Raw genomic sequence first — 24081 nt, forward strand, 5'->3', positions numbered from 1 at the left:
TTCGATGGAGTCTTTTTATATACAACATACCTCTCCTCGTACACTTTTTTCCAAAATTAACCGACAACAAGTTAGCTCGGACAATCGTCCTACCAAAGTTTGAAGGAACATTCGTGAAATTTCGGCTCGTGGAGATTGTGATTCAAGATGGCGACGGGGGTATCGTGCGTAAAATGGTGGCAACATTCAAGGTACGTGTCTATAACTCTGATCCATTGCTCGAGTATCTGTCCAACTTGATTGTTTCGATGAGATTTCTCACCGCGAATACCGAAGCTCGCGAATAACGGCTTACTTGCTAAGGTCGATATCACCGGTTGTAAAGAGACGTGCATTTTCGTCGATAAACTGTAATCTTGCGTCTGTCATTCCTCTTCTTTTATTTCTTTTTTTTTTTTTTTTATTTTTTTTTACAAGCGATTCGTATACAAGACGCCGTTTACCTGCAAGGAATCGTCGATTCGCTTCTCGATTGTATCGCTACTATTTACAGAAAGACCCGACCGAGTGGGTAGAACGTGTCCGTAGAAGAAGGAACGATACGGTTAAGATTTAATTAGAATACTCTTTGATGAACACAGGAATACTTGCTTCCGCTTCTTTCATGTTTTTTCTGGTTTTCTTTTTTATTTTTATTTATTTATTTTTTTTTGTTTTTTTTTTTGTTTTTTTGTCGAGCGACCTCAATTACGCCAATTAATCACGGCTCTCGCGCTCGATATGCAACGTCCACGCGTGTTTCACGTAAACGAGCACGAAGATCCTACTTCTAGGATGAACTGACTGGCCCAAACGTGCAATTCGTTATTGCTTTAATTTCTAACGTATGCTACACCTAAACGCTGTGCTTTTGTAAAAATCCTATCTCTAAGAGTAATTTTTAATGAGTGACGCCGAGTCCGAGCGAATCGTTTCAGAAACTGCCTCGTTACTTTGTTAAACGACCGGTTAAGATAAACGAAACAAGAAATCGAAAGATCGCGCGTTTAGGCTCATCGAGAATCGTGATTCTCGCGAGTGATTTAAACGCGTGTAACAAATGCTGGCAGTTATCGTGTTCTGTAAGTATCGAAGACCATCGATATTACGTCTAAACGAAAATCATTGTTGCAACATTCGCGCGACATATCGACAAATTTTCCGATCCGTCGTTATAATATATTTTGGAACGATGCAGAGATGATTTGTTCGTTTTTCGTCTGAATGTTGTTGAATGGCCGAGCAGCAATAAAAAAAATGTTTCTCTTTCTTCTTCATTTTGCCTAATGTCGTCGATCCGGAGTCGAGTATCGGTTCAGTGTCTGACATCAGCCTCGTCTGCTGCTTGATTTTCGAGGGTGCAAGGCCTCAAAAATTCTTGACCTCTTTCGTGAAGCCACTTGTTTGCCACTAAAAGAGAACGCATCGATAAAATCGACCGATTCCGATTCCGATTCCGATCCCGATCGTTGGATCGTTCGATTCACATACCCCATTTGGATCCAGTGAGCACTGGACAAGCCGCGTGTCTGGTCTTGAAATCTCCTTCTCCGTTAGGTTTCAGGTTGTACCAAAATGCCGCGCTACCTTTCTTGGGCCACAACGAAATGTTGATGGCTGTGAAAACGGTACCGCCACCTTGCTCCACGTCGCTCATCTGGAAATATGCGGAAATATGCATAGATTGTGCTCAACGGTGCAACCTGAGGCCTGTGGCCGCGCCGCGCCACCACACGGACCGTGAAATCGAAAAATTGCACGTGTAGGTGTCAATCGTAGTACATGAACGGAACACTTACGTAATACAAAACTGTAGCGATACGGTTGCCAGTTCCCAGACTCTTGAAAGCGTTCGTTTCTTCTTTCTATAGAGAAACGATGAATTCAATTAGTCGGACTGAAACATGAACGTAACAGCGAATTAACTCTTTCGATAAGTTGAACGAAATATCTCGCTACTAAAATATCTAATAATTTATAGGGAAATTATCAGGCGAGATATCCCATCCATAGGATCGCAAAAGCGACATTCTGGTAGCAGAGTATCGAAAGGGTTAACGCGTGCGTACATTTTGACTAACCCTTGCGAAATCAAAGTGCGGCTCGTAGTGACCGCCGATACCGTAGTTGACTACTTGCAATTCTTCGGCGGTGTCTACCGTCATGCTGGTCATTAATTCGACGCGTCTGCTCACCGCCTCTACGTGTTTATGCTCGTGTTCCTGTAGCCACGCGCTTTTACTAATTCTATAATTGGCTATCTCCAAAGCGCCGGTTTTGTAATTCTGCACTGTGGCGCGCTTAAACTGCAACGTTGAACGACTCGAATTAATGAATTCGATTACCAACCTCGCTCGAGGGTTATTCTAATTCGAACAACAATTAATTACCCTGGGTTGCGCCATTCTCTTGATCGTCTCGATTTCGTCGTCGTATATCACGTTATGATAAACGACTATCCTCGGATCCAGATACGCCTCCTCCTCTTTGAACGGCGCGATTTTTAGAAATGGAATCCCGCGATCCACGTACCGGCACTTGAGTTTCATTTGCATTTCCTGTGGAATCGAGACCTCGCCGCGGCACAGCATTTCGTATCTTTCCCTTTCGGTCATCTCCTCCCAGGGTTTCACTTTTTCCTCGTTTACGGTAAAGTGCTGAACGATACGAGACAGAAGCGAATCGATTATGCGTGTGCAGGGCCAACTATTATTAAAAAACTGTACAGATTTTACATCTGGTACTTATCGAAGCAAAGTCTGGTTGTGTAGGGTGTTGAATCGTAATAGAATTGTATGTAATTTAACGCAAACGTCTTACTTGTTCGGGAATTGCTGTATCATCGTGACCGTCTTCGCCGCGTTTCTTCTTCGACTGGCTCGCCTTGCTCTGAATTTCCTTTTGGTAATAAGCTCGGTTTCCCAAAGCCCTCTCGTGAGTTGGTACCAGCTCCAAAAGCTCGTTCGTCATGCTTAAAGCCCGAGCTACGTTCCCTGTACAATAGAATAAATTTCATTAGCAAATCGAGTTACTCAGAGTCGAGCCGCGCCAACTTAATGTCGTATTTACGCAACTTGATATTCAATTTTCACACTGACTCGGCGAACGGTATTATTAACAAACGACTACTACGATTCTGTAATTTTAGGATTTAAGCCTTTCGAACGGATTAAACGTCAGCGATTTGAATTTCGAAGATCTCGGAGGTTAATTCAGACGCGATGCATCGGGCAAAGTTTTAATGGACCTTTAAACAAACTAACTTGGCGAACTTGGTCGCTTGCCACGCAAAATTTCATGCCAATTAAATTCCTGCCGAGTTCTTTTAAGTACCTTTCTCGCGAAACGTTTAATGTTAATTTTACAAAAGGAGCTCCTACCTGGCATGCGATATTACTTTCTTTTCTCAATCTTTTCTTGACATTCCAAACTACTTGGAACTTTCATTCTATAGATTCGAACAAATATTCGACTTTATTCGTTGTTCGGTACATGTCGGAGTCTACCGATCGATAAAAGATGCCGTATTCCTATATCGTTTAGGATAAAGAGAAAGAGCAAGACTAACAATGCGAGAGCAGTCTCGAAAGTTTGTAACCACAGAGTGTAACTAGCAGGAAGCGCGAGTAATTTAGTTGCTAATTTATAATGCGCGAATTTCACGGAGCTGTGGAATTTTTTCCCCAGCTTTCCGCTCACAAATTCTTCTCCGCGTGGCATCCAAAAGCGACAAACAATTGTTATTTTAATTCGCCAACTGAATTACCTCAGCACGAACGGTAGCAATGCTGAATCGTTTCCAATATTTTTGTTAAACTCTTTCACTTTTTCCTTCGAACGAATAATTGAAGGTTCGTTCATCATTCGTAGACGCCAGATTCATCCGAAATAAAACTTGAGTTCGTACCCGATCATTGTTCGTATTTAAAGTAACGGTGAAACGATAGAAAGTAATAATGGTAATTATAAATAAATAGAATGTATGTAGTATCCGCGTCTCCGATAGCCAAGAATAACGAGTCAAACGACAACGATTCGAGAATCGTGGGTTTGCGAATTTCCGTGCTTTATTTTATTTTTCGTTTGAAATAGAAACCTTGCATGTACGTCGAGAACGCCAGGTACTCCAATATGTCCGGTTTCGAAGTCGTGGTCGCGTTTTGTTCCTCCTGAAGCCGATCCATGGCTTCCTGCATCCAGAGAACCGTATGATAGTAATCGCGGTTGTGATAAGATTGCCGTCCCAGCTCGAAGCAATCGCTGGCTGTAAAATAAAACGAACCGAATCAGAAATCGAGGACGTGTGAATTTAACAATCGAAGCTTAATGGTAAAAGCATACGATTAAAAGGTTTTTCCATCGATTCTGTTCAGAGACGGTTTCCTTGGATGCAACATGCAACACGAACGATGCAACGATACGATACAGTTGGCTGACTTTTATTCCGAACAAATGAAAGAAAAATAAGAATAAAAAGAAACGAATCGTTCGGTCGCTTACCCCGAATCACGAAGCGACGTCGAGCTGTTGGTGAGAGGTGGATGGCGGCTGAAGGATTCGTTTGTTTTTATTGTTACGAGTAAATCTGGAATTTGTATTTTCAATTGAATTCTAGAGTTCCCAGGCTGTACACTGGTGCGATAAAACTCCACGAAACCCATTAATCGGTTCCAGGCTTCCATAGGGAGGCTAAAGCTCCAGACTTGACAGAATTTCAAAGTTGTTTTCCTCGAAAACAAAGCTCCAGACGAAGAAAATTTATTCTACGATTTCAACTTATTTTTCCACAAACGGTCGCCCTGTTCTTGATTGTTCCGAGCTCACTCTGTATAATTCATGACTCGATTATCATAATTACATTCGTAATAACAGAGCATGGGCTTGGTCGGAGGATACGGGAGGCGTTGAACATTTGAAAGTTAAAATTGAAAAAGAGGAACGAAAGCTTCCGCGTTCTCCTCGATCACTATAGCCGGACTGAATCGAACGATCCCACGGGATGCCAAGTTTTACCCAAAGTTTAAAGCTTTTTCATCGTCTTAGTATTTATTCTAACTGGCTTCAAAGCACCGAACTTTCTCCTTTTTCATTGTTTTTTTCTTCTTTTTTTTTCACGTTTCTTCCTCGACGCTGGCGCGGTTTTCACGGGGAAACTTGGTTCGTTAATTAATTTCTTCGCGTTTTTCGCGAGCCACAAAGGCTTTCCTGCGCTCGTAGCGCGTCGCATTTATCCGAAGAGAAACTTGTTCAACTCGGAAATGGTATCGCGAGCGTAAACTCCTTTCGAGTACCCCTTCGAAATTCGTCGATCCAGTGATATTTTCAAAATAAAATTTACGTTCGTCCAGTGTTTCAGATGTCTGATCAGAACGAGGGCACAACAAAAATTGATCTACGTCGATAGATCATTTTCAGACCATTTAATATTCATAGATTTCTGTTCGCCTTTAAATGATGCGCGGAAATGGTTGGTGGACGTAAAAATCACTTTCTCGTAGTGGTGAAACGCGAAACCTCGATAGTAATATGAAAGCGAGGAGCGGAGGAGGGGCGAGGGAGAAAAATGGTCACGACATCAGAAGTTGCGAATTGCTGCGGCAGCATGAACCACCACGCGGGGCAAAATCAGGGTGGCCAGTCGCACGGAAACGAGGACATGGTGCTGATAAAGGAAATCACGTAAATTATTCATACCAGGGATCTTTAAGCGCAGGTAACATCGGGGGAGGCAATATTCCTGTCGATTCGCAACGTTTTCCCTCTTCCGTTAAACCCGCATAAATAATTCACGACGAAAAAGCAACGCGAAACGACGCCGATGCTTCCATTCCCCTGCTCTCTTTCGTCTCTTTCTTTTTTTTTTGTTATTTCCTGTGCTAGACCAACACGATAGCGGAATGCGGATGGACCGTAACGAACCGTTTCTTCTCAAACACTTTGCATTCTGTATGTTTCTACTTTGCAATTCGTCGTATGTAAAAATGTTGGAAAAAGGAGAACCGAGGCATCGTATAAATACGGCAATCGGATCGGACACTCGTCCGTCCATTTGTCCATTCGACAGCGTTGTGGACACGATCGATGCCAGCCGCTCGTGTAACGCGTTTTCCTTTCCGTAAACAAATGAAATAAATAACGAAGAAAAGTATGGACGAACCAGTCAATCCGGTGCTGTATTGAACTCCGTTTAGAACGCCCCTGGCGACCTGTGCAGTTTCGAGTTTGTAGGTGTCCTGCAGCCTCATCAAAGCGACGGCGGCGCCGTTAAGGTCCTCGTCGGTTGGGAATTTAAGGTCGCTCCGTGAGCTCGTAATATTCGCGACGAAAGACTTGCCCACGTCCTGGGTTATCAGCTCCTCGACCCGCTTCCAGTCGGTGGTCAGTCTTTTCACCAGTAGATAAGCATTGATTGGATTCGACAGGTACTGTTGAATGTTTCTCGAGGCTTCCTCGTGTTCCCTCGCGTAATCCTCCACGTTTCTGAAACAACCAAACATTTTACTTCGACTACCTTTTCACGAGCTTTCTCTTTCACGCAATAAAGGTGTTTACGATTTTAACCGAGTTTTATTTATTTCTGGAATAACCCAATCGATCTTTCCGACATGTAAAAATATAACAGTCACGATTCGATATAATAATGCATTCGTAGTCGGTAATTTTATTCATATTTTGTATAAAACAAAAATATCTGTTGCGGCTTAAACATAAAACGTTTCGATACACGTACATCGAAAGTTTGATTGCGCCGGCATGTCTGAAAGACGAGTAAATCGCGGAAGCCCGGGAAGGTTTGAAAATAAGTAAAGGGAGGAGGAAAGTTGTTGCATTCGGGAATTACAGCGTGGAAAGTTTTCAGCGGTCAGGAGTCGAAAAGTTGAGCCGTTCGAACAGCACCGTTCGACGGTCTTCCGAGCGCAATGCGAGCCATTGTTAAGAAGACAGACTTCTTGCTTTCCCTGTAATTTAACTTGGAAACTTTAGCCAGGAAGCTCCCACGCGTTGTGGGATCCACGAGAGCGATAACTGTTCCCTTGGATCACGGTTCGCGAGAGTTCGAGGCCCACCGCTAGAAAAAAAGATCTCTTCGTAGTAATTTATCGATTCGATTCTCTGCTTTGTTTACGCGTACACTGCGACACTTTCGACCCGAAGGTTTGCCGAATTTCGATGAACTTGGAACAAAGCCGTGGTCAGTTGTCGCGACGCAAATGGGACGATCGTAAAACCTCGATCGATGCAGTCTCGATACCTTGACGGATGACCGTGTTAGCAACAAGTGAGATTGGTGATAGTTTAGTGTGTTCGATTCGAGATAAAAGTAGACCGTAGGTAGTAGGGATACATCGGGTAAGACTATTTTGCTGGCTCGGCGATTGCTCGAATCTCGATCGGTTGTAGTTGTCCAACGAGGCGCGCGTTTGCGCGAATAGCAAACACTGTTCGATGGTGTACGTCCGCTTAATTCGTAACGCGCAAAAGCAACGTTTCTCCTCGGTGTCGTCGAAACGATTTACCAATCCCAGTACTTCCTGGCGTTCCATTTTCTCTTTAATTGCGATCGCGTTTCCCGACAAAGACCGATGATCCTCGCTGCACGACCGCCACCCCTGCCTTCGTTTCCGGGGTTTAAAGAGAAACACAAAGGACTTGGCAAGATGACGAGGGAATTATTCAGTCCTGTTCCCCATTTTGCCGGGCAGTGCGCAATAGGCAATAACTGGCTCCCGTAGATAACGACCGGCGGTACCCGAGGCCAGCCCTTCAACCCCCACAAGGGACAGAGATAATTCGCCAAGATCGTTCTAGCGCAGAAAACCCAGCAGGGACACCAGCTATCCCTTCCCGACGTAATAATAGGTCGGCCGACGGGAGAGGCGCGTGGCCCGCATGCAGATTCGCCGGGGCTCGATTAATTCCCGTACGATTCCTTTCGACCCTCTATTTGTCGCATCGCGTCGCGCGCCATAGACGCGAATTCTTGGCCGTTCGAACCTTTTTTGCTTCCGCCTCTGCCTCTGCCTCTGCCTCTGCCGGCCCTGGACGCCTGGAAAATTCATTTCCGATGGTAATTTCTATAGGGACACCGAGTCGAGCCGTGCGTTTCGGGGCTGGTTCGAAATTTGGTTAGCCGGTGGGTTTTGTGAAACTTTCTGGCGGATTTGGAAGCTAGGAGGTTGTTTCAAGGTTTGCAGGCCACGGATGAGACTAATAATAATAACTAACGGTACGTTACAAAGATAAAGAAGCATGTTAGCTTGGGTTAGTTACACGTATGTAGAGGACAGGCGAGTACATTGCACAGGGATTGGATCACCATTCGCACCTATGATACAGTTCTTTACGAGACTCTTGTAATCATTTTTATTTTGCCGAGATAGAACGAAACGAAAGAACGAATTGGAAAGCTCAAGGATTAAGATTAACTCGCGGAGAGATTAGGAGAAGATACAAGGCCGAGGGCGAGGAGAAAGAAAGGGAGATGAGCCGAGCTAAAAAAGAAAGAAACCGGAACAATGTGAGATAGCGAATGGAGTCGAATAGACGATAAGGAAGGTCAATTTCATTTTGAGAGGTACAATGTATTCCCGGATCGGAGATATCCCTGGCGATGAGACTGTTTCGCGCGTTTTCTTTCGATTCTCGTTTCATCCGGTCGTTCAACTCCGAGATTGAGGACGGTGGAAGGGCGTGGAAGGGCCATTTGCGTGATCGGTTTGGCCGAGATAACGAGGAGAACGCTCATGCAAATGCGATCCAAATGGAAACTCGATCGAAACAGTGTGCTTCATCGGGACTTTAATTCGACGTAATTTGTACACGAGATGATGCACCGCTCTTGACGAACATCCAACCGATCCGTCGGCATCGACGTCGGCATCGCCGTTGGAGAATGGAATATTCGCCACAACGTTCGCGCCATCTCGCGATTAACGGCTTCACGAAACGCATTCTTTAACACGTTTGCTGCCAGACTAAAACACTGCGAAAATTTCTATGAATTTCACTTTGTCTCCCAGTTTACGAGCCCAATCGAAATTTCTTTTGTTGGAATCCAGGTGAAAAACGTGGTCGAGTACGGTCGTGCAGCGGACGGTGCTACGACATTGTACGTTTTAACCGATTAGGAGATAGTAGGAAAAGTAGGATCGTCGTGGAATGGTTAATACCACGATCACTTAGTTCCTACGGTGAAATTGCGCGTCACAAGTTGTGCAGTTAAAGGTGGATCTATATGTAATTCGTCTGGAGGTGGTCGTCGAATCTCGTTGCTCGGCAACCAATTGGTCGTCAATGTTGCGGAAAGTTGGCCATTAGTCGGTTCCAGTTCTGGCGGCCTGTTAGCGCGTCATTGAAATTCCCGTGCGAAATTTTCGTTCGGACCCGGCTCGTATTAAGACCGATGAATAATTCCTGAAGGTCCGCGGGCTGCGGCCGATGCAAATCGGCCGTGTCGAACATTGAAATTCGTCTGGTTAAAGCGTGTCGCGGAGCAGCTAATTCCTCCTTCTCAAAGATAATATTTCAGCTGGCACGCGAACAGCAAGATTAGGCGGGCGGTGGAGGAATCGACGAAGCTCAGGAAAGAGGGAAGCGAAGACGAAGGCTCGATCGGATGGACTTAACAGCGCCGGCGGTTACAATTCTAATTAAGATGGCACGTCAGCCAGTTTCCGTTCGCGGAGGTGGAGGGGTCACGGGGAAAGCCGTGGGAAAGTCTGCGAAAACCGCAAGCCACCGAACGACATCGGCCGAGCCCGTGGTCCTTGCCAGCGTCTCCACGGAGTTATCCTGTAGCTCGTTCTCCCCGATGGAAGCAATTAAAATAATGGCGTGTTCCACGGCGACGACCTCTTCGACCTGACGCTGCAACGTGTCTTGGTCAAAGTGGCCGACTCGTGCTCCCATTATCCACCGCGACGCTATCGCCTCTGATCGATGGAATCCTGGAGAATTTCGCTAAATTCCTCCTTTTCCTAATCGTAAAGGGTATTTCGTAACACGTGGAATCCACTTTAGCGGTAGACTGTGGATCCGATGTGCACCGCTGCAGCCTGTATTCGCGCTTTCCGACAGGCTGGCAGATCCTTTCATAACGCGACAATCGATGGGCATTAATGGTCCCACGGGTAACACGCTCGCGCTCTCTCGTCGAACGTAAATTACGATAAATCAAGGTAATCTGTACGGATAGATGACGGACGTGTCGTTCGGGTAAGTAGTTGGCAATGTTCGCGCCTCGACTGGAATTGGCCTTGTCGCGGCCAATCCCACGATGGGATTCGCGCGCTGGGAGACCGCGCCGAGTCTGGCTTAATAATCTACGAAAGCACGGCTCTTGAGCCCGATAAATTATTCCCCGCCATTAGATCCCGGCAGAATTATTCGATTAAATCTTGATTCAGCCGGCGGACGATCTTCCGCGTATATCGACCGCGACACGTGCTACAACGCCGTCGGATTTGCTTCCACAGGAGGCGCCTATATCCCGCCTTGATCGCTGCACTTGCGAATGTCGAGGCATAATTGACCCAACAATCACGATTCTCAGCTGTTTTTCGAGGGTAAATTTCAACGACTACCACGATGAAAAATATCGTTTCCTCGTCTCTTCTGGTCATATACAGTCTACTTTTCACTTTCTCTCCGGCACGGCACGGCGCGGCGCGGCGCGGCGCGGCAATCTTATTTCCGTTGTTTTGATCAATGTCGTCGTCACTGTCCGTTGGGGTAGAACAAATGGCTCGGAAATTTTCATTACGCGAGGCGGCCTTGGAAAAGCGTGAAAGCGAGGGAGGAAAGGAAGAAAGTCACGGAAGACCCCGTGCCGCAAGATAACGGAGCGCGAAAAGCGTCCGCGTCAGCGGCCATTGTGTTCCTTCGAGGACAATAGCGTCGGGGATGTCCCCATCTTCCGGCACGAAAGTTGATATCGCGATCGAATCGCGGTCCAATTGTAATTGGATACTCCGCCAGACACCGAACTGTCTGCGAACAAAAAGAAATCCTCCTTCCGTAGCTGCGGCGCGGCCGAGACGTTCACCGGCCGCACCGTCTTATCGATTCCAATTTTCCGCGGTAATTGAGAGAGTCACTCGATGTCACACGGACCAGGTTTTATTGAAATACCAGTTACCGCGCGGGCTGCGAAACCAAGTCGGTTCGATCAACGCAGAGATTACGAAATATTATTTCCTATTTTATGGAAATAATATCGGGGCAAACTTTGATACGCTTCTGGACTCGATTAAAATTTAGCGGTGCAAGATCCGGTAATTGTCGAATCACCTTTGACGATACGACGTTCATAGTCATCTACTTGCATTCGCAATGGCCAGCAAACAATGGAACATTCTTCAACGGTGTCAAGTTGTTATAAGCGTCCGATAGAGCATTTCTATATCTACGCTCGAATAATATTCTTCCAAGGGCTTCGAAATTCAGCTTCCAAATACACAGAGACTTTCGATCTCCCTGAGAGTCGACCCGAGCAAACTCGAGTACGAAAACAATAAACCTAAACGAAGAAAAGACGACGGAATTGGCGCGTTTCAAAGGAAATTCGCTTCCCTTACGAATTTCCAATTCGTGGACGACTTTGAAGCGACCGGAGCAAACAGGCACAAACGATCCGAGCGGGTGGATCTTCTCATCCATTGAAACCGAATCGGTCGGTTCAAGGAGTGAAAATTTAACGTCCGGCTTGGCCGATACGTACACAACGGATACGATGCTTTCGGAACTGGATGCTTACGAGGAACAGGGAGGGTGGAAACGACGCTGGTAGCGATCGCGCGTTAATGCCAACTCGGGAACGGTCGTTAGGATCCATCGGAACGAAGCAACGACAGAGTTCGGTGACGGTCAGGAGTTGGAATCGTGTCCAGGCCGATTGGTTTCTCTCGTAACGAGTGGACCGATTCAGTCACGGCCGGAATGTAAGCCTGTCGCACTTTGTCGCAGCTGCGGATGTCAGGTGAACGTTGTCGACCGTAGGGGGAAAGTCAAGCGCACCTGGCTCGTTTATTTCGGTAATTTATACGACGCCTCGTCACTTACGGCAACTAACGCTGGTTCAGCATGAAATCGATACATCCTCCCGACTACCCGCGCGACCTGTCTCAGCTACAATCAACGCTAGCCGCGTCTACCTGTTCGAGGCTGGATTTTCCGACTTCCGTCCAATCAACCCTTCGACGAAAAGTAACCGAGTTGTTTAGATTCTGTTTATCGCATCATCGAACCCAGCTTCTCGATACGATGTCGCCGATACTTAATCGCTCGCGACCGTTTTTCGATCGTTCAAACTGTCTACCTATATTTTTCTTCAGTTATCGAAACGTGTATCTTGGAGCTTTGAAAACAGTGCCTATGATCGAACGAAAACACACCGTTGAAGAAATATCGGACGATTGGCGTGTCGGTGAGCCGAGTAAAACAAGAAAAATTTCCGAGGGGAGATGAACTCGCGCATCGACTATTTCATAACTCGTAACGTTTGTTTAGTTGGAACGTAATCGAATCGGAGCTGGACGCGATTCAGCCCCAAGTCAGTCACGCTACTCGAAGAGTCGCGTCGCGTCGCGTCGCGTCACCTCGAAGCGACGGATAAACTAGCCTTGTCAGAAAATACAAACAAACGAACGGGAAAAGAAAAAAAAGAACACTTCCTAATAACTGACCGATAGCGAGAACATTTGCATTTCGAGTCGTCTGCGTCTGGTTCGAATGACACGAGCGAGAACGTGTGCCACGAGACGACACGGAAACTCGATTAAAAAGCTGACCGAGCCCCGCTCGTATCGCGCCCGAGGGACACGCCTGAGGCGCGATAACGATAGTTCTTTATATTCCACCTCCGTCCAATAACGAATCCTCTCGTTAGCACGATTTCAACGTTTTCTCGTTCGTTCGTTCGTTCGTTCGTTCGTTTCTTGCTCCCGTTTCTCCTGTTTTCGATGATGCTGGACGCTCTCCATATCCCCTCCTATTTTCTCTCTTCCTCTCTCTCCTCCTCCCCCAATCTCGCAAGTCACCCTCTACGCTCGCATACGCGACAGATTTTAATTAACGATACACGCGAGCCGCGAGCGATCGAACCTCGCGCTTATTTCGCACCCTCTACGCCATGTTTTCGTCCGGTTTCGTCCTTTTCCGTCGCTATGCTATCTCCGTTTTTCTTTTCTCTTCGCGTTTCCGTGAAAAATCTCACCTCTGCGTCGACGACTTTCCCACTTTTTATCCGTGGTCTCCGTCATCTTCGACGACATTGTCATTTTAAGCGCAAACCGGGAATTGAAACTTACTTCGACCATGCTTCCTCGAACACAAAATGGGAAGGTTCACGTTTTCTCGGAGAAAGTACCGTTTTTAACGTGGCTAATAAAGCGTAAATAAAACGTTGATTCGTCTCGTTACCGTGTTATTTGCCCTGTCCGTTAACGTGTTCCGTCCTTTCTCATCTTCGCGATAACGATCGGCTTGCTTTTTCGTGACGAGAGAAACACGTGGACAATCGCGCGAGAACCAGCGACGAGCTTTTTGCTCTCGGTAGGCCGCGAGAGGGAGCTAATTGCAGGAATCAACAGGCATAAAGTTGAAAATGACGTGTCAGGATCGTTGTTAAATTTAGTGCGAGCATTCAGGCGCACGGGTTTGCCACGAGTCGCTTTTTCCGAGTTTCAGCCTAGTACAAGGGGTTAACGGAGGCTTCTTTTCGGCTCTCGTTGAAAATGTATGAGCATAGTTATAGGTACGAAGAAACGTAACGCGTAAAAGTAAACAGGCGAGAATGATCGAGGGTCGCGACAGCGAGAAACGAACCCTCGCGCGGCCCGTTAGGCGGCGGCAGCGGCAGCGGCGGTGTGCCATCGATACACACCGGTGCGGTGATACGAATTCACCACCGTCAACGTCCTATCAGATTTCCCATGGGGAGGGAGATGCGTTCGAAAACAGACAAATAGTTTATCTCGCGTTGGCCGTTTTGGAAACCGGTCAGCGTCCATGACTGCCAGATTCCCCGGCATTTTTTCCCCAACTCCGTTTCGAGGCCGTCGCGTCTAGTTAAATGGAATAGCCCGGTATCGAGGGGAATACCTAGAGTAACGCACGAAATGGTCGACGATTCGAAAGCTTTCAACCCATCGGGGCTAACCGCGATCCCACTCCTCCGGTACTGCGCTTCGCTCCCTCGCGTTGAGACTCTTCAACCACCCCCAACCCTCTATCCTCTACCCTTTACCTCTATCTCTTTCTCTTCCCGTCCCGCTTCAACCCCTTTGCCAGGCCGCAGGATAATGACGATCGTCATTTAGCCACTTCCGGTGGTTCGATAACGTTGCGCGATTTACATGAGAATCTTCCCTGGAATTTCCACGAGATTGCGTGCCAACAGAAAAGACCGTTCCGCGTCTGACTCGGCCGTCGATCGTTTTCTCGGTCGAATGTCGACGATCTCGCGATCGTCCTTTTTCGGAACAGTATATCGAACGCGATTCTCCAGACCTGTTTAATCCTATTTGCATAGGAAAAAAGGCAGCGCGTTTAAGCTCACCCTCGATCATAGCACAACACATGCGAAATAATAATAATAATTTATAATAATTTCTGTCCGTTTTATCAATCACCGATGATCGATGCTTTTTCCATTTTAAGCCGCGACTCTTTCTTGTAAAAATACAATTATATTCGAGGACTCTCGCACAAGGACAAGCCTCGACTGCTTACGAAAAGTGTGACGAGAGCTTTATAAAAACAAGTGTTGTCGTATCTAATATTTAACCATCCATCGTATCTCCTCTATATTGGTATTAATATTGTTTAAAAAACGGCAGAAACTGATTGGCGCGAAAAATGAGAAAATGGTTCGATAAAGTCGATGCGCTTGAATATCGCAGGTTGAATAGTCGACCGCGAGATGTCGCTTGTTGTATTATAAGCGATGCGTGCGACGCAGTTGCGCAGTGGCCACAGTATTCTGTATTCTGTCAGTAGCAAGAAGCTGGAAGCGTCTCGCGTTCGTCGTAGATCGACTCTACGGTTAAGATGTAGTGAAATTTGTATTTGTTGTTTGTTTTGAAAGCCCGATAAACACGGCCGTGATCTAATAATAATGTAGCGACAAGTGTCCAAGTAATCGCGAACGTTCGAAATTTCAATTGGCGGCCATGACCGACCGTTTGGTTACGATCAACGGAGAGGCTAAGACTCTGTTTCCTTCCGGCTTCGTCCAAAAAGTGCACCACGACTGGATCAAATCAGAGAATCCCGACGCTGTTGTCACTTGTAAACAAACGGAGGACGTGCAGATATTTCACGGTACGAATCTTTGTTGCCGTTCGAAGAACAGCGACACCGTATTTAATTGGAATTTCCGAATTTTGGCGCGAGGTAAGTGCCGCTGCGTTGTATTTTACATTGTGTTTACATTCGTTGCGATTCATTGTAAATTAATGCACTCAACGTTCGGTAATCGGTGTTTTGTTCGGTAAACGATATCGCGAGGAAAAAATTCGCGTTAGCGGCAATCGTGTCAAAGCGTCTGTCAGTGTTACCGTTCTTACGATATTCGAGCAACACGCGATATTGCTTTCTGGTGATTAGTGACACGATATGAATGAAACGTAGCACATGTTATATTTATCTAGGTAAAAGTTTGCAAAGAGTAGCGTTAACTTTGAATCAGAATCTCAGGAATTTTGTATTGAAATCCGTATCGGACAGCACCAACGAGATAGGAGTTACCAATGGTCAAGAATGGTGTAACGTCGCATACGAGGGCCCCAATGTAAATGGAAACAAAAGTAACAAAGTGTACTTTGTGAAAATATGGTTTGTCGCTAATCGATACGGCACTTACCGTCAGAATGTTATATTTTACTTCGGAGAGTACCCTGTGATACTTCAGAGAATTTGCATGGATTGTTTACCGACTCAAGACTTCTTAAGGATTTACGAAGCCACCAACTATCAGTTCTCTCAGAATCCAAACGCATGGCTTAGCGATACTATGGAGATTCACAGATTCGAATCTCCTTTCGTGCCACCGAAAGACCCAAAGGAGGACAAACTGTCTACGATATATCCGTATCCTGACAGATACAACTTTTTCCTAACTCAGGAAACTCTTACGGATGCCCATTTAACGCCAGAAAATTACAGAGGTCGTCTTCACGAATTGATTACCGTGGAAGAACTAGCTAGGCACGAACAGATAGCCAGGTATAACGTAATTACGCATATGCGTCTTCTTTCTCATTATATTTTGGCTTCTACGGGTGATGCGTCCACCGTTGCTAAATATGCGCCATCCGGTGAGCTTTTTGCCCAGGTGAGATTACCGTTAGCGGTAAAATATATGTTTCTTTCTCTTTCTGTACACCTGTTAATTTGCTTAGAGCTAGTTGTACAAGTTTCAGTAGCAAGCTAACCGTTGACATATTTCTTCTATCACTAATTTTTATCATAGCTGCCACTGAGCCGTTGTGTTTCCGAAGATACCAAAAGCGGTAGGCTGTTTTTGAGAGGTTGCACTAGAGTACTTCTTAAATGTACATCGAACAATTCTAATACGCATGCGATATTCGAGGGCCACATAGAGGATAAATGTATTCAGACCGTGTATATCAGACTGTCTAAAGATTGCGTCAACAACTTAAATTTGGAAGCTGACACGGATCTGGAAGTGCAGGTGCAATTCGTGTTAAATCGTTTGCCTTTTTGCGAATGGCACAGAGCTGTGGATAGCCTTCCAGATGTAGGACTAGTTTTTTTAAACAAGATTCCCATGGAAATCGAAGAACCAGAAATCGTGAATTTGCTAAACATGGATGGTTCTACTTATGAACAACATTGGAGTTTGCACGTGTTGAATCCTTCGTTGAACATTGAACAAAAAAGAGCTTTGGCTGTTATGACGGCTTCTGTACACGTTCCTCTGCCGCCTATTCTGTTACTCGGACCATTTGGAACAGGAAAGACGTTTACCATTGCTCAGGCTCTTCATATCTTGCTCACTAAGAGCAGCGAGCACAAGATTCTGCTTTGCACGCACAGTAACAGCGCGGCGGATCTCTACATTAAAGAGTTCTTTGACGTTTGGTACAGAGAAGAGAATAATTCACGACTGAAGCCTGTCAGAATATTTTACAAAGGTCGGGCTAAAAACACGGTACGTTCCTCGAGAAGAGCAATAATTGAATAGTTGTCCATAATCGTCCATCGAAACACTCCTCTCGCTTTCATTGCGCGATTTCAGGTACACCCGGTAGTCCAAGGGTACAGCCTGATGAAGGATAACGGTACTTTTCGCGATCCAACCGAGGAGGATCTCCAAAACTGCGGTTTAATCGTGACCACCTTAGCGGCGTCTAGCTCTTTGACGTGCTTGAACTTGTCGTTCACGCACATTGTCATAGACGAAGCCGCCCAGGCGTTGGAATGCGAAGTTCTGATACCGCTCTCGCTAGCCACCCGACAGACTCGTTTAATTCTAGCGGGTGATCAAATGCAACTCGCTCCAGAAATTTATAGCGACCTAGCCAACGAACGCGGTTTGGGCGTGAGTCTTCTCGAAAGGATCTACGGAATGTACCCGCGGACTCATCCTTGTAGAATACATCTTTGTCAAAATTATCGTTCTCACGAGGACATCGTTAAATTTACGTCGGAAATGTTTTACGACGGCGTCGTAAAGCCTGCTAGTAATTTATTGGTAAAGCATCCCGTACTAGAGCCTTTGACCTTCTACGCTGTTCAAGGGGAGGAAGTGCAGGTATGAACTCGTAAGGACTCGTTCGAAGGAGCCCTCGCTCGACTCGTCGAAACCGTCGAAACTCGTCGTTTCCTTTTCAGGGTAATCTTTTGCTTTTCTGTCGGTAGGGTATGCATTCAACGGGATACGTTCACGGCACGGAAGCATACGAAGTGGTTACTCGTGTGTTGGAGCTGAAAAACAGCTGGCCGTCGGATCGTTGGGGACCATACGGCGAAGGATCGATAGGAGTACTGGCTTATTACGCGGAACAGGTGCAGAGGATACGTACGGAATTGCGGAAACGTAAGCTGGCCGATGTGTCCGTCGAAAGGGTGCTAAACGTTCAGGGGAAGCAGTTTACCGCAGTCTTTATCAGTACCGTTCGGACCAGAAACTGCTGCAAATATTCCGCAGAGAGCAACGTCAAAGACTACGGCTTTTTAACGAATCCGAGGCTCTTGAACACAGCTATCACGCGAGCAAAATGTTTCGTGGCGGTGGTCGGTGACCCGGTTGCGCTTTTAACGATAGGTTCTTGCCGGAAGCTCTGGCGAAGGTATCTGGAAATTGCCGATCTTCACGGTACGAATCGAGAAGCCGTCAAGTATCATCTCAGCTTGGTCCCCGAGTTCCTGTTCACCACGCCATTGAATCCACTGGCAGAGGAGTTTGTACCCAGGAATCAACAGCACGGTTACCTAGTTGAGTACGTACCAGTGCCGATGATGTACCCGGTGATTCATTGTCGGGATTTCTGGAAGTAGTTATTCTTCGGCTTTTCTTATTTTTCATTTTTATTTCATTTTTCACCAATTCTGTACATATCTATCAACTTTTGATGACCAGCTGTTTTTGGTAGTTTCATATACATACCCCATTCACGAATTTAGTTGCTACAATCGGTGGAAACGATACAGCGAAATCCTCGATATTTTCTGCTAGATGGTACAAGATTCGAGATCTTTGTGCTAGCCGCCAACAAAAACAAATAAAGTCGAGATGATTTCGTTTATTTCATTGTTATAACTTTTACTGCTCGTCGTAAGAACTGATCGAAGGAAGATGCTGTGCGATGTATCATAAGAATGCGATATACATACACGTGTTGTAACAGTATTGAATATGTTGACACAATAAAAATTAAACATGTCTGCTAATACAAGTGTGTGCTCGACAAACGAGGAAAGATCTCTGAGAGATGGAACGAGATAGTTTCCGAGACGTTTGTTGAACGTTCAATTAATGAAATTGTTTTCTCCAAATTAATTTTCAAATCTTGAACCTTGAACGTTGAACGTCTCGAAAACTGTTTGTGCAACAAGACTGAAATTTTGCAGAGATTAGTTGACACGACGCTAAATGCTTCTGTAAAGTAATAGCAAGAGAGGGGATGGATTGTGCCCGTGACACGCAGTGGGAGAATCAGCCTTGCGCAGTTGAAATATCTGGCGCTCGCACCCAATAATCTACTAGTCTTTATACTTGTACGAATCGAGATCGGGCTCGGCCATGCGAAAGGTAAACGTGTCCAGAAATCATCGATCGACGATGCCCGCATGCTCGCATGCTCGCATATCTTCGCTACTTCCATCGCGACGGTTTCGCTATATCTTCTCCACCGATTATATCGATCGATCGTTGTTCTATTCCATGATATATTAACCCGGGCTTATGGTTTTTCAGTATTGCCGAAGGCAGATCGGTTCAGAGATCGTTGACTTTTCTGTTAGTTTTCTTATTGATATTTATCGTAGCAACATCGTTTTTAAGCGTATCTTTACCCAGTTTTTCTCAATTTTTTCAGCGAATCATGCTCGTTCGGCCGGTAAACGTATATTTACTTCAGCTTTCATTATCGTCCTTCGAACATTGTTACTCTTCGTTGTATAGAACGAAATTTTGTGATAATCTATTTTCTACATGAACAGAGATGCATACTTAAATACATAGATACGTACATACGTACATATACATACATATACATATATATTTTTTTTTCCACGAAGCAGAATGCGACTATCGCTGTTACTTTCGTCGTGTGAGTTTACATTTGTATGAAAGCCTTGAAATAAAGAAAATGTCTGTACGTAACGTTTCGTTTGTGGTTTGCATTCGCGACAGGAAGAGTCAAATGGTCACCGACGAGCCTCGAGTGGTTGAAAGGTGAACGCGAAAAGTGCTGTTGGTCTCTGTTTTGAAAACCGGGCGCACCTTTAGTTTCGCGCGTCGAATGAATGCGGACGACGACGCGCGACGGACAACAACAAAGGCGCGGCCGTCTGCTTTTATTTCTATAATTAAGGACCACTCTGCCGAGCATTACGGCGAAGCATCTTTAAAAGAAAACAAAACAAAAAAAAGGAATATATACTCCTGCGTACGCAACTGCTCGTAAGCAATCTTTCCGTCGATCCTTTTCCCCGATCTTTGCTATTTTCCCAACAAATATTCGAACACTGTTAAACGATTAAACGTTTATTTAATAGTGTCGCATTTATTATTGTTTTTCCATGGTATAGAAGAGCGAGGTATTGTTGACGTAACGCGTGGAACGATTTTCGCACGATGGCGTATAAAAGATCGAAAATAAAACGGAAGAAAAAAAGACAACTAAAAGGTCTCGTGACAAGGGGCCAAGCGAATAGGCACTCGCAGTTAAACCTAATTTTCTACTAACAAGGGGTAGATCGCCGAAGGCATCGACGGAATTCCAGCAATATTCTGGTCCCTTCGGTGCCTGGGGACGTCAGATCGACCGACCGTATGGAATTTATAGTAGATACTTTCGCATTTGAGACAAGGCAAGTTAGTTTTTCATTTCACCCTGGTTCTACATCATCAACTTTGCTGGACTAAACGTTAAACGTGCGTTCAACTATTATATTTCATTCGTTGTCTATACACTTACACAAACGGTGCTTTATTATTTGCGACACGAAACGTAAGAAATGCGACATAGTCCAGAAAGAGGAGACGGGCTACTACGCGAACAAGCTCAGAAACCAATATTTTGGTCGTTTCCAGTCGATACAAGTCGATACAAGTCGATACCGAAGCACCGCGACCGGAGAGATATTACACGCCGGCATTAGCTTGTTTCCAGTCGCCAGCGTATATATCGTCCTTTCTTATTGCGCCGTAGGCGGAAAGTTATATCGGCGACATTACGTCGCATCGCGTCGGTACCATCCATATTTATATCGGGGGAGGGAAAACGAGTCGCGATATATTGCGCCCATGGTTGCAATAGTCTCGTGATTTCTGTTCCAAGAAGGACTTTGCAAAATGCGTTCCGGTTGTACGTTGGAACCGAGCGCGTCCATTTATTAAAATCCATCTGTTCTCACGTTTGACTGATCATCTTCGACAGGCTACTCGTATAAACACTTGCTTTCAATTCGCGAGTATTTGGTACCGTTTAACGTATGGCATTAGGGAACGGCGAGTTGTATTCGAGCCACCATTTCCGTCGGCCGCTCTAACGACGCGTACCTCTCCAACGTTGCGGAAGATTGCTATACAATCATATTCGTGGCTCGTTGCTTCGACATTTTCCAGCGGTTGTCCGGCTCGACGGCCGATGTAACGTCATCCCGGCGACGGAAGTCGATACGTGATAACGTGATCTAGTTGGTGGAGCGTAATTGCCGCGATCCGCTTGGTCGACGAATTTTCGGTGTTTGGGACGCGTTTAGACGATCCACGGATCAAATTTCCTCCTCAACGGTTTGCTTCTTCTTCGTTTTTCTTAAACAAATTGCTTCTCTATGGAAGACATAAAACCTGAGTGTTTTATTTGTCGAAATATTGAACAGACTGAAACGAGAATACGAAACGTAGGGTTCTAATCTCCGTGTCTTTTTTTTTCGTTTAGACTCCTACAATAATATGTAGATAGAGCGTCTCGAATTTCATGGCCGCGAAGGGTTTACGCTTTTTGGTTTGCCCCGTAATTTCGAAAGCTGCGCGTTTCTTGAACGCCAACTTCCACCGAGCGGTTAACGATTTCCTCTTTCAAAACCGAGCCTCGCGTAGAGTCGAGCCATTTTCGTTCTAATTGCACCGCTGTTATCGCGATACAGAGGCAAGTCGCGGGCTACGAAAGGGCACGAGGTGGCAATTTCGCCGGTAATTGAAATTTTTGTCAGCAGCTTCGATAGTTTGGCTGGAGAAAATTTGATAACGTCTAGTCGCGACATTGCTGCGCTAAGGAGAAATATCAAAACGAAAAAACGAAGAGAAAAGGGATCCGTACCGGGAGTAAGTCACCGCCAGTGGCGAGTTTACCCTCGACTAGGAGAGGGAAGTTTAAAGATTAATCGACAGCTAATTAAGGGCCGTTCGTTGGCTGACGGACGATAATTGTATCAGGCAAGCTGCATTTCGGAGTTAATACCGTGGTTGATATCGGCCTGGGCAGATACGGCGATGACAGCCGCAGGCTGATATACATCCCGGGGCATTGTCGCGAACGCGGAACACGTAGAGATGCGGCCAGCCCGCACACGAACGTGGCTAATGCGCATCTTCGATGCACGGTTACATTTGTGTGTACCGTTGACCGTAACTCCGTCGACACAGCTTGCGTCTACGGATTCTACTTGCTCCGGCGATATTGTCTAGCTGCGTGTCAGCGCGTTGTTACTCCCGGAACGCGACCCACCGATAAAATTATGCCCGCGACGAGTTACGTTAACGGACCGAACAGGGACGTCGCGATACCGCTGGATTATGGTAATTCGCTGTGACGCGGAAACCGGGATCCCGGGTGTTTACCGGTGCTTGAGTGATTTCGATTAACAGCGAACGCTTCCGAGTCGAACGACCGGCCTATATTTTGCTTCGAATAAGAAGCCCGCTACCCGCTCCAGCTACCTACGTTCACTGGAACATTCGTAAACTGGATACGACTGTCCTTTGTTTCACGATTACTAGGGAACAAGTCGGAATGAATTTTCGCATCGCTTCGAGCAAGCTTAAAATGCACGCTAGAGTGTCGTCATTTTCGAGTTCTAAATTGCCAGGACCACCCCCATTTACCGTTTCGAGATCGCCGAATTGTTCATCGATACGTTTGAGCGGGATCGTAGAAAAGCCAAAGTTACGATGCAATCGAGGCCTCGTTCCACACGTTCGCCCATTAGACATTGAAAATGGAAGAAGAAGAGAAAGGACGAACGCGAATGCGCACCCTCTCTCTCTCTCTCTCTCTCTCTCTCTCTCTCTCTCTCTCTCTGCGCGCGTGCGTGCGCGCGCGCGTGTGTGTGTGTGTGCACACCCCGTCGTCGTTAACCCGTTAACGCGCTAAAAACGAAACAACTCGTTCGAAAAGTTTCGTAATTACAAATCGTTTAAAAAATGTTTAAACGTTCCTCCTCCGGTACATCCCGATGCGCGCGTTTTACTTTGTTTCTATCCATTGCGGATGGTATTTATTTTATAACGAAAGGTTGATATCCGTAATTTCAAGAGTCGGAAATTGTACAAGAATAATTTGTCGAAATTGCTTGGGCGATTAAAAATGGAACACGGAGAAATTTTCTACTGAAAAACATTCGGCCAATAAAGCGTTTACAACCGTGGACCAATTTCGCGTGTCATTTCGGCGGTTCTCGGTCACCGAAACCCAACGAAGCGCGGGTGAAAATGAAAATAGAAAAAAGCAAGAGGAGAAAGAAAAATGGAATATAGGATCGTGTTGCAGGCCACGTGGTACACAGCAACAACTTTGTTCGGCCTTTGTTCGCGCAGTTGAACGAGGGGGCGGAGTTCGACACGCGTTCCCAACTACATACATAGATCCGAACGGCGCGGCGCGTCGCGGCGACGAGTTTAATCGAACGCGTGTAAAGGGCGCTACAAGCTCCGGAAAATTTCAGTGGGCTGTCGGCAGGGGAGGAGAATTGACTTTGGTATCGCGTCGAGAATAATTCGCGATCGATCTCACGATATATTCGTTCGCGCATCGAGGACGACCAAGAGGCGCGTTCGTCAAATTTTTCCTGCCGTTGAAATTTCCAATTAAGCACGGCCGAGCGGTCCTCGCGGTCTCCGGGGAGGGTCGACTGAAATTCCCAGAATGCATAACTGCGATGCCGATTTCGTTTGATCGTGCAGCGCGGCATTTCGCGCCGAGTCTCTGATAACCAGCCTCGCGCGATCCCGCTCGGCAATTTCTCTCGATCGAACGCGCCACTCCAACTCCACGAACGGCCCATATTTCTAACGCAACCGTATCGTGGCTGGAATCACCGAGGAAATTTCGAGTCGAACCTGGTTCGTTCAAAGGAAACGTTACGCGCGTGTCACTTGTCACTCTTCGCGTTTCGTCCGTGTACTTTTAA

At 46.0% G+C, this 24081-nt stretch overlaps 2 protein-coding genes across 15 annotated transcripts in view; one reads left to right on the top strand and one right to left on the bottom strand.

The window, feature by feature from the left end:
• The window catches only part of LOC128872573 (prolyl 4-hydroxylase subunit alpha-1-like), a 175621-nt gene continuing 151540 nt past the window's right edge, over positions 1-24081 (bottom strand). For all 11 annotated transcript variants that reach the window (XM_054115411.1, XM_054115421.1, XM_054115419.1 and 8 more), the window contains 8 exons: positions 6137-6459; positions 4076-4243; positions 2800-2972; positions 2370-2636; positions 2061-2285; positions 1779-1844; positions 1471-1636; positions 1-1389 (listed from right to left, as the gene is read on the bottom strand). In XM_054115411.1, coding sequence (XP_053971386.1) covers positions 1295-1389; positions 1471-1636; positions 1779-1844; positions 2061-2285; positions 2370-2636; positions 2800-2972; positions 4076-4243; positions 6137-6459 — 1483 coding nt within the window. In that variant the 3' untranslated portion in view covers positions 1-1294. The remainder of the gene's footprint in view (positions 1390-1470; positions 1637-1778; positions 1845-2060; positions 2286-2369; positions 2637-2799; positions 2973-4075; positions 4244-6136; positions 6460-24081) is intronic.
• LOC128872571 (probable helicase with zinc finger domain) lies at positions 14943-19823 on the top strand. 4 transcript variants are annotated; one of them, XM_054115407.1, is made up of 7 exons: positions 14943-15372; positions 15630-16312; positions 16451-17152; positions 17240-17755; positions 17863-18443; positions 19421-19462; positions 19542-19823. In XM_054115407.1, exons 1-7 carry the CDS (start codon positions 15150-15152, stop codon positions 19564-19566), a joined length of 2772 nt encoding a protein of 923 aa, XP_053971382.1. In that variant the 5' UTR covers positions 14943-15149; the 3' UTR covers positions 19567-19823. The 4 variants fall into 4 exon arrangements, with proteins under 4 accessions (XP_053971382.1, XP_053971381.1, XP_053971384.1 ...); XM_054115406.1 differs by having other exon boundaries at positions 19421-19823; XM_054115409.1 differs by lacking the exon at positions 19421-19462.

Source organism: Hylaeus volcanicus, chromosome 2 (assembly GCF_026283585.1).
Source record: "Hylaeus volcanicus isolate JK05 chromosome 2, UHH_iyHylVolc1.0_haploid, whole genome shotgun sequence".
NCBI classification, from domain to species: Eukaryota; Metazoa; Arthropoda; class Insecta; order Hymenoptera; family Colletidae; genus Hylaeus; species Hylaeus volcanicus.

What these genes read in the sequence shown, in the direction of transcription:
- LOC128872571 (XM_054115406.1), top strand. Translation starts at nt 15,150, where the DNA reads ATGACCGACCGTTTGGTTACGATCAACGGAGAGGCTAAGACTCTGTTT. An exon ending in CCGGTGAGCTTTTTGCCCAG is followed by an intron (nt 16,313 to 16,450) that starts GTGAGATTACCG and finishes TTTTTATCATAG; the next exon opens with CTGCCACTGAGCCGTTGTGT. An exon ending in AAGGTCGGGCTAAAAACACG is followed by an intron (nt 17,153 to 17,239) that starts GTACGTTCCTCG and finishes GCGCGATTTCAG; the next exon opens with GTACACCCGGTAGTCCAAGG.